The following is a 9,699-nucleotide window of genomic DNA, read 5'->3' as shown; positions in this document are numbered from 1 at the left end:
GGGCACTGAGGTGATATTTTCCGTCACAGCCTGCTCTCTGTACGTCCTACCGAGGGCCAACGTCTGAGCGACTCACTTTTGTCAGCTGCCACAGCTCAAAGGGTCACATCTGAACGGCAAACATTGTTGTGCGCTTGTGAACAGACGGTCCTTAACAACGATGCATATGTATACCCTCACAGACATGCCTGCTGGTACCAGCCAACCTCTCTGCTGGCTGGCAGCACCTAATTCTCTCCGGCTTCCCCAGAGAAAATATCAAACGTTTCACAAGATCCCGGCTGCCCACTGCGAGTTAGAGGGGATCACCCTGAGCGGTTGCACTCCTGTTATTAAGGCTTGTGCAAGAGCGGGCGTCGTGTTTTGGAGAATATGGGGGCAACAGATAAACAGAGAGCTGTACTCATCGGGTTCCCCAAAGCAATTCCTCTGTCTAAAAATAGCTGCAGCTCTGTCGACTTGGACGAGAGGATGAAAAACATCCTTATATGCGTTCAAATGAGGAGAGAGGCAGTAGCGGCAAACACTCATCCCTTTTGGCCAGCGAGCAGGTCTTGTTGGCATGCGGGGGATGAGACTAAAGCTCACACCAGGTCTGATGGTCATTCAGGGAGGAGAAATCTCCACGTGGGAAATCTGCCCAGACCACGGAATGGCTCGATAGAAAGCAATGGTTACCTAAACCACACGTCACACTTTCCTCATCTCTGACCCAGATGTTAGGAAGGAGGAGAGGGGAGGGAAGTGTGCACAGCACGGCCCTGGGAGACGGCTCGGTCTCTCTGCAGTGCGTTCATGTCTGTGTTATCGAGGCGCAGCCAGAAAAAAAGGGAAGAAAATCATAATAAAAAGACGACTAAATGCTACACTAATCCGGCTGTGAATAAGAGCGGCTCGCTGCAGCAGTTCTTTTATGCTATGTCGATTCCACCGAGGGGGGCGGGGGTGCTGGAATAAACACAATGCTGAGGCGGCAACCAGCGCAACCTCGCCGCTCTGCTAGCACTGCGGATTAGCTCACATTGTGTCTGTTAACCCATTTAAGCCTACCAGCCACTAGGGCTGCAAAGTGGGCAGAGGACTTGTCAGGTGATGTAACGCCCCCTCGGTCGGCCATAATGGTCCTCAGCTATTCATCTACGGCCTGAGCCGTGGACGCATCACAGAGCTCAATGGGCTTCAACTCAAACCCTCTTTTCTTACTCATAAAAGTGGCACTCCAGCACGCGCTCACACACACACACACACACACACACACACACACACACACACTGCAAGCTGTTTCCCCCCTGCACACCAGCAATGGCAGTCATATGCACAGTATGGCCCCCATCTGACCACTGGGCCACGAGTGGGCGAGTCTTCAACTCTGTGTCAGTCTGTTTGCAATCTGCTGAAACAAAACTGTTAGATATGTTGAGTTCCCAGTCACGGCTGCGTGTTTGTGGTGACTCAAACCTTCTCAATACCTTTTGTTTCTCGTTGTTGCTCTTGGCGGCCTGTAGACCAACCGGCCCCCGGCATACGCTGTGCCCAGAGTATGGACTCTCTACAACTACCAACACGCTTCCTCTCATGAAACCAAAATGTCTGCCTATATATACTGATCAAATACAGGTGTGTGCTTATGGAAACATGCCATGCAGGCATTTTCATCCGACCCCTTTATACGAAATGATGCTCATGTCCACCAATGTAAAGCCTAACAGCATGATGCACGGCCACATCAGTCTGACGGTCCGTTGCCAGGGCGATGCCAGGGGGGGCGGGGTCTGAGGAAAAGGACGATGACAACACAGAGAGGAAAGCAGCTTACAGGATGGTGTTTCCCTTGTCTTCCACTATCACTGTGTTCTCCTCTCTCATGATTATCTTCTTTCTGTGGGAAAATGTCCTTTTTCTCTCGTATTGTTCCGTCCTTCTGCTCACATCTACTGTCCATCTTTTCCCCTCCCTCCCCTGTGCACCTGTCCCTCTTGTATAATCTCTTTCCTCTTTAACACCTTCCACCTATTTCTTTCTCTGCCCGGCCGCCCCCAACCTCCTTCACCTTGTTCCACGTTACCCACGCTCCTCCCACCTCTCCCTGTGTCTTTGCCCAGTCAATCCTCCTTCGGCCCCCTCTCTGACCTTGAAGGAAAGCCAGGATGATGTATCCAAGCAACAGCAATCATGCCGCCCACTGAGTAAAAGGATGGACAACATTTTACTTTAAGATAAAGAGCAGAGAGAGATTGTGATTGGAAGGCGAGGGAGAGAAAAGGGATGAGGAAATGTAATAACTAGGAGAGTTTTAACAGTGCACTGCATTGAATGGATTACATTTCCTGTGTGTCCTTGATGAAACATTCCTATTAGTATCCACCGGCCAGATTCTCTGTCTGTCTGCTTGTTTGGCCACTCGACAAATGCATTAAAACAGAAATCAATGGGATATTACTTTTACTTCCACACAGTAAAAAGTAGAAAATACCCCACAATCTACAAAAGTTTTGGTGTTTCCTCTCGATATCCATGATGGCGCCAACGATGGCTGCCAAGGTGCTTCTGTGCGCTTTTATTTTTTGTTGTTAATTATGCTTCCTGTTGCGATTCCCAGAGCTCTTTCACCAGAGATGAGCTCTTGAACATCCGAGGAACAACTCCAGCGGAGTTACTTAAATATTTTTAACTTGAACTTTTGTTCCTTTATTTTTAAACTAACTAATAGCATTATATTTTATTTGATTCCTCCTGCACTGTTGTCTTGTCGTTCATTGTCGTACTGTCTGCTGTTACGCACCAACCGCCAAGTCAAATTCCTTGTATGTCTGTCTGTCTATTATGGCAATAAATGTTTCCGGATAGATGGTAAAGATCGTATGTCCTCCTGTAGAGACTGTACATTCAAACAGAATCTCATTCTGCATCTATAGTTCATACCTCAAGGACAGCGGTGGAGAATCTGCCCCACTGATCGTCTCTCAGATTTGACTCATAAAGTAGTATTCTGGAGAAAGGATAGGACTGTTGGATACATGCATACAAAGCTGCATTTTGCTTCCAACATCACGTGTACAATCTGTACAACTTCCCTCATTGTTTCTAAAGCTGTTCCTCATCCTCCCTCCATGGCAGCACCTTTATTGATGCAAAGCAGGGGAGTAAAGTAGGGAAGCGACAGACTGGGGGTTGATATCAGATGTTTAGTTGTTATCGGAGAGGGACAGGAAGGACTGAGCTGATCCATGCACCTTTGGCAACGTCCTTGCCTGAGGAAATGTCCCTGTGCCAGGGCTGCTCAAGCTCACTGGGATCTCTATCTGTGTGGGTTCAGTTTGGTAAAGCAAAGGGGTTAGGTGTTATAATAATTATAGTTATAAAAAATCATGTAAACAAATTCTCAAATCTATTATTTTTTGAGGAATTTGTAATGTGTGGAACCAGCACAACTCCAAAAATCACTGAAGTATAATTTGTAATTATAAACTTGTAATTCTGTATTTGAATATTTTTTCATGTCTTTTGTACTGTCGTATAATGGATAAATGACAATATAGAAAATAATTGACAATGACGAAGCCTGAATTCCCCCGTCTTACCTCATCCTGCATCCGGTGATCCTGATGTAAGGCCTCACAGCCGGATGGAGATGGTAGTGAGTCCGCTGCCCTCTACCGGTGGATCAGCCCCTCTACAAAGCCTCGGAAATGATGGCTTTATCTCCAAATGTTCTATGGTAAATGGTTTTATTTTAAACATTTAAATATAATTTTAGAGCCAATACATTAGTGACAGGGTCAACTACATATATGAAGAAAAATATAAAAAATCAAAGACAGACATTTAAATTACTTACTGTAATTTCTATAATTTGTATTAATTGAAAGCAGGTTTTTTCAGCATAAGTTGAGAGAGAATGGCCCTTAGCAAAGCATTAATGAAAGTAAATCTTTTTTTCAGGCATCCTCGGCAGCTTAAATGCCTTTCCAGTGTCAAGGATTATTTACCAACCTGCTACAGCAGCACGAATAAAGGGGAGAGACGCCCAAGACTGTATGTTATGAGGAAATTCACTTACCTGACCTGAACCTAAAATATCTGAACATGTCTGAACCTTCAAACAGGTCTTGAAAAAGTGCCAAAACATCCTCAATCTGAAGGTTGACAACAGATGTGCGTCCTCATAAAGATGTACGTGCAAGAAGAGACGCGCAATGATTTTATCTATTTTTTACCTTTAGTTTTTGCTGTTATTATTTATTATTGTTCAACATGTTTTTGTCTTTGACTTAATGAACAAGGGTCCATATGTGGTCTAGATTGTATCCATCTTTCAATTTTCATAATGGAGATAAACTTAAGAGTAATGACCGTCCTCACCCCCTCATACAACACCAATAAATACAGAATGAATAACAAATGCAAGAATACGGTTGCGATTGACAGTGACCGACCCAGGATGCCATTTGTTTTTATTCTGTTATGTTACATTGACCATAAACTTACAGGAAGTTACGGTTTCCATGGAAATACAGTAAATATATTCACATCCTCAGATTGGAAAAAGGGTAGCTGTGTATGTGTGACGGAGGGGGGGGGGGGGGGGGGGGGGGGGGCAGTGTGCACAAGCTGAGGACAGTCAAGTCACGAGTTTAGGGATAAAACCAACTTTGTGTAAATTTAAAATCAGCATTGACCTACAGCTACAAGCTGAAGCAAATCAACATAAACCCACATACAAAAGAGGAATAAATAAAACGTATTATTGTACAGACACAGCAACAACAACAACAACAGACAGCAGACCTGTTTATTTTGGTACACGAGAGAGCGAGAGAGGGACGAAGGGGCCCACGTAGAGGAGTGGTCTCTCTCTCCCTTCCTCTCTCGATCTCTCTCTGCAGTGGCAGGAATAAGCATCCGGAAAACCTACTGGTGATTTACTATGTTGATGCTTTGGGGAAGGGAGGGGAGGGGAGGGGAGGGGAGGGGAGGGGAAGGGGGCGGTGGGATGGTGAGCTCTGGGGTCGCAGTCACACTTGTTGCTAAGGCTTCTTATGGCACGTCCCCTCGGAAGCACCACAGTGACTACAGCCGCGCCGCGTCAGGGTCCCCCAGCATATGGACTTATTCCAGGTTATTGCCATCATCATGAGCTCACCCACACCGCAGCCTCCTCCCACATATCTACCCCCTCCCAGGTCCGACTCTAGAAGGCACTGGTATATACTTATTTCTCCACATTCTGATATCTGGATTCTCCTTTTAAGATGAGGCAATGAGGATACACAAAAATACTCGTACAGATACACACGGGCCAGCCGGGTAACTTACGGGGGGGTACAGTGGGCTCCCAACATCTTTCTTTATACCTGTGTTAGCATTACAGAGTTATCAACGCTCAACAGTCTGCTGACGGCGGAGGCAATGGGATGTGTAAACGTCAACAAGGCCAACATCATGACACGGTATCAATGTTCAGGTACGGTGTTTGGGAGCATTTCGAATTGCCTGAATTAGTGGTCAGTTAGTTGCATCTTTGGTGGGACATGTTGGCCAGAGCGGGTCATAGAAAGGTCCGGTGGGGCTTGTATTATGCTGCCTTTTTTTGTGGATCGATGCTGAAAAATAATCCCCAAAAAAGTGTTTTTTCTGTGCTAAACACAGCCCTCTTAAACTTGTACCTTTTCATGGAGTCTTTTATTTCATTATTTCCCAGTCTTTAAAATGGCAAAATCTTCTTTCTCAAGAGGAAGGCAACAGATTAGAACCACGGTTTATACTTGTGAAATTTCCAAAAGCATCTTTATTTTAGCAACTACGTGACGAGTAACAGCGACAATTTGAGGCCTCTTTGATCTAATCGTGTACCCCACTAATCCGTTTTCTTTGTGTTTGTTTTCTTGCTAATGTCCATGTGTATCTACAGAGCAGTGGACAGAAAGACACACAAGGTTGAAAAGACTGGCTTGTGCACAGAGCGCGGGAGTGTCTGCTTCAAGAGCCGCGGTGCTGAAACGCCACGCGCCGTCCCTCCGGGTATTTACACAGTGAACGGGGTCGTCTCCTACTCTACACACCGAGTTTGGCTGGTACTCGCGTACATTTGGAATGGTTAACTGTGGTGATAGTAGTAGTTAGAAAAAGTCTATCTCCTCCCACCAGTAGCTTACTAAAGTGTCTATACTAGTTCTCCTGGTAAACATCTGAGGCACAAAAGCACTGAAAGCGGTCATCGTTGCTCTGAATTGGACTGTGAAGTGTCTGCAGTCAGCAGCTGAGGGGACGTTGGGACTTTCTCCTCCGTCTAGAGGAGGTTTTTACATGACCTCAGATCAGCTCCTCTTTGCATCTTTTAGGTTGTGTGTGTGTGTGATGGCACAACACACGGATAATTAAACTCAATTTCAAGATACGATTGTTGTTTTTAGGGCGGCACGGTGGTGTGGTGGTTAGCACTGTCGCCTCACAGCAAGAAGGTCCTGGTCTGTGTGGAGTCTGCATGTTCTCTCCAGGTTCTCCGGCTTCCTCCCACAGTCCAAAGACATGCTCTGGGGATCAGGTTGATTGGGGACTTTAAATTGCCCGTAGATGTGTGAACGTGAGTGTGAATGGTTGTATGTCTCTGTGTTAGCCCTGCGATTGGCTGGCGACCAATCCAGGAGTTGGCTTGGATAGACTCCAGCCCCCCCGCGACCCTGTGTGCAGGCGGTTTGCAGATAGATGGGATGGATCAATGGTTGTTTTTAAATGTTAACAGAATTTATTTAGGGAAATACACATACTCACTTTTAGTTTTAAGTTAAAAAATGGAAAGTTTTCTCCGTTCCCACTCTTTATGCTAAGCTGAGCAGCTGCTAGTTGCATTGAACGAGCGTGAGGGTCGATCTTCTCATCTAACTCCAAGCAAGAAAGTGCATGTCTTGGTTGATTTCAGAGAACCTTGCTGACTGATTAAAACGTACCAACTCCCTTTATCTGCAACTAGGGCAGTGGTCACTGAGGCTCATGGGAAATCACCCAAAAACATATTTTGACCCTCTGAGCAGAGATCTAAAAGAATTTCCACGTACATTTTTTTTGCTAATAACACCGATGTGACATTTCCAGTGCATTTGTGCCCCAAGTCAAAATACTGTACATAGCGCTAACGTCCTAACCACGCTCCTCAGTCTGTACATGCTACCTCCAGTCTACAACGACGCCGACTTCGGTCTTTCAACATTGATTTCGCATCCCAAAGGAGAAGATTTGATATACAGCAGAAACTCTTAGCCTATGTACCTTCTGACTATGTCCCTTGTATCATTTGTCTTCCTTGTCCGGTTCTACACATGGAAACCCGGCCTCATATTAAAGTACCCAATAATAAAAAAATAAATGTCACATAGATTGGACCCATTTGTTTTTCGCTCCCTTATGCCTTTTGTCCCGAGCAGACCCCTTTTCACAAAAGACATACCGAGCAGAAGAGCAAAACGTTAACAAAAGAACATTCAAATTAAAGGTTTACTTCTCTTTAAATCTGTGTTGCCATATGAGCCATATGGTACTTGTCTCCATGTTAAACGCTTCCCTGTGGTTTGAAATGTGAATCAAAGTAGTTTTACTCCATTGGAAAAAGAACAAAAAAACAAAACAGCTATAAACTAATAACAATGGCTGCTGTCTTTGCCTCTTACATCAAGGCAAATCAACAAGCTCCACAGCGACAAAAGAAATCACGACAAAATCTCCCCTCCAACTACTTCTCCTTAAAGCCGCTCCTCCTCTTCGCTTTTGGAATCTGCAGCCCATTCCAGGGTATTTGGAATGGGCCGGTTAAAAATAACATGTTTTATTTAAAAGTGTCTTTGTGTGAGTGAGTCTCCACTTCTCTGGACGTGTGTAGCTGGATTAAATAAAGACAGACGAGAAGAGTGTCTGAGTCACTTATTGTGAGAGGTCAAAGTTCATGTCTCGAAGTCATGATGCCTAAAGTTCATTGGGTGTTTATTGAGTTTTTTCATGTGTGCGTGTGTGAGAGGACATCACGGTCTCTCTCCTCAGGGTATGGCTGCTACTTGAAGACATAGTTGATCAGGACCTGAAGGAGGATGAGGAAAACGATGATGATGTAGTCCCGCTGCTGGAGGAAAGAACTGCCCTCCACCCGGCCGGCCGCACGGCTCCGCAGCACGCTGATGTTCCTGCAAGCACACAGTGGTCATGTGTAGAGGCTTGAATGGCAGCAGCCATGTGCCGGCCAACGGGACGGTGTGACGGATGCCCTTCTCACCTGTTAATGTCCTCCTGCGTCTTCTTTATGGATTCAATGGCACTTTGAAGTTCACAGAGGTCGGCCCCTTTTTTCCTCAGCCGACTGTTATGCTTGCTTTTGTGTCCTGTGACAAAGTGTGTTCATTACGACTTCTGCATTTTATCTGTTCACCAAATACAATACAATTTCAAAACATTTGACATAACTCAGGGAAATATGACCCAAGTACATTAATGAATAGACATCTATTCTTCCCCAGTTATACAACAATAATTCCTAATATTATAATCAATAAAATGCAATAAGCATCAGCATATTGAAGGATGGCTGGATTGGTTAACGATTAAAAACTGAAAACAGTTTTCACTGTCACACTCGTCTCTCTTATAGGTAATTATGTCCTCTGACAGCATCCAACCTATTAGTACACAGCTCATACTACTGTTAATGGCAAGAAAGACAAAATATTTGTATTTAAAAGAATAGAATTGTCTCTTTGGCATTTTGGGGGAGGGGGAGGCGTGTGGGATTGAATTCAAAGCAAAGTTCCATTTTTTAGATAAATACCATATCGCCATATATTTTTTAACATTGACGATTCTAACTAACAACGAACTTTCGACGCTTGGACTGAATGAAGTATGAAATATAACCAAGGTTCCTCCACCATCACAAGACACCCCTAACACCACCAGAATGTGCGGTTTACTTACTCAGTCTCAGCCTACTACTAGCAGTCTTTTGGCCTTCTGCAGATTGGTTAGAAAGTGAAAGCTTTATCGCTGTCTAGGTAACATGTGACTAGTATTTCAACAGCAATTATACATGTACAAAAAAATGAAAATCTAGCCCAGCTGTTACCTAGACATTTTCTACCGCCTCTATGGCTGTTGTGTTCTGCCATTGATCATGTTATATTGCATCTGTATATTTAGACAATATACTGTGGGTCAGTATAACCAATTATTGATAAAGTTAGTCTCAATTAGTGTCTGTGTGTGTGTGTGTGTGTGTAAATGAGCAGGACTTACGTTCGCTGCCAGATGAGTCTTGGCGGTCGGGTTCAGGTGAGGAGCAGCCACTCTCTCGGCTCTTAGACTTGTCACTCTTGTGTTTCCTCTTTGGCACCGTCACCTACACACAAACACACATGCACAAATCCATGCATAAGCGCGCACACACACACACACACACACACACACACACACACACACACACACACACACACACACACACACACACACACACACACACACACACACACACACACACACACACACAAAAGGGGAAAGAGGTCAAACCCAAAAGGCCACACAGATAACAGCTACACCCAAATGAGCGCAGATAAAAACTCATGATAACAACTCATCTATACAAGCAAAAAGCAGAATACTATATAAACTGATTTGTTTACCAATCAATAAAACATTATAATGTTATGATGCAAGAGCCCCCCC

The 9,699-nt window shown here is 44.6% G+C and overlaps 1 protein-coding gene across 14 annotated transcripts in view; it reads right to left on the bottom strand.

The window, feature by feature from the left end:
• Positions 1–4,415: 4,415 nt before the first annotated feature.
• osbpl8 (oxysterol binding protein-like 8) overlaps positions 4,416–9,699 on the bottom strand; it is a 67,542-nt gene continuing 62,258 nt past the window's right edge. For 7 of the 14 annotated variants that reach the window (XM_078101067.1, XM_078101070.1, XM_078101068.1 and 4 more), the window contains 4 exons: positions 9,274–9,376; positions 8,956–8,991; positions 8,261–8,366; positions 4,416–8,171 (listed from right to left, as the gene is read on the bottom strand). In XM_078101067.1, the coding sequence (XP_077957193.1) occupies positions 8,042–8,171; positions 8,261–8,366; positions 8,956–8,991; positions 9,274–9,376 (375 nt within the window). In that variant the 3' untranslated portion in view covers positions 4,416–8,041. The remainder of the gene's footprint in view (positions 8,172–8,260; positions 8,367–8,955; positions 8,992–9,273; positions 9,377–9,699) is intronic. The other 7 variants (XM_078101069.1, XM_078101071.1, XM_078101072.1 and 4 more) reach the window with 1 other exon arrangement.

Source organism: Gasterosteus aculeatus, chromosome 4, assembly GCF_964276395.1.
Source record: "Gasterosteus aculeatus chromosome 4, fGasAcu3.hap1.1, whole genome shotgun sequence".
NCBI classification, from domain to species: Eukaryota; Metazoa; Chordata; class Actinopteri; order Perciformes; family Gasterosteidae; genus Gasterosteus; species Gasterosteus aculeatus.
The sequence above is the reverse complement of the archived record's forward strand: the minus strand, read 5'-3'. Positions and strand labels throughout refer to the sequence as shown.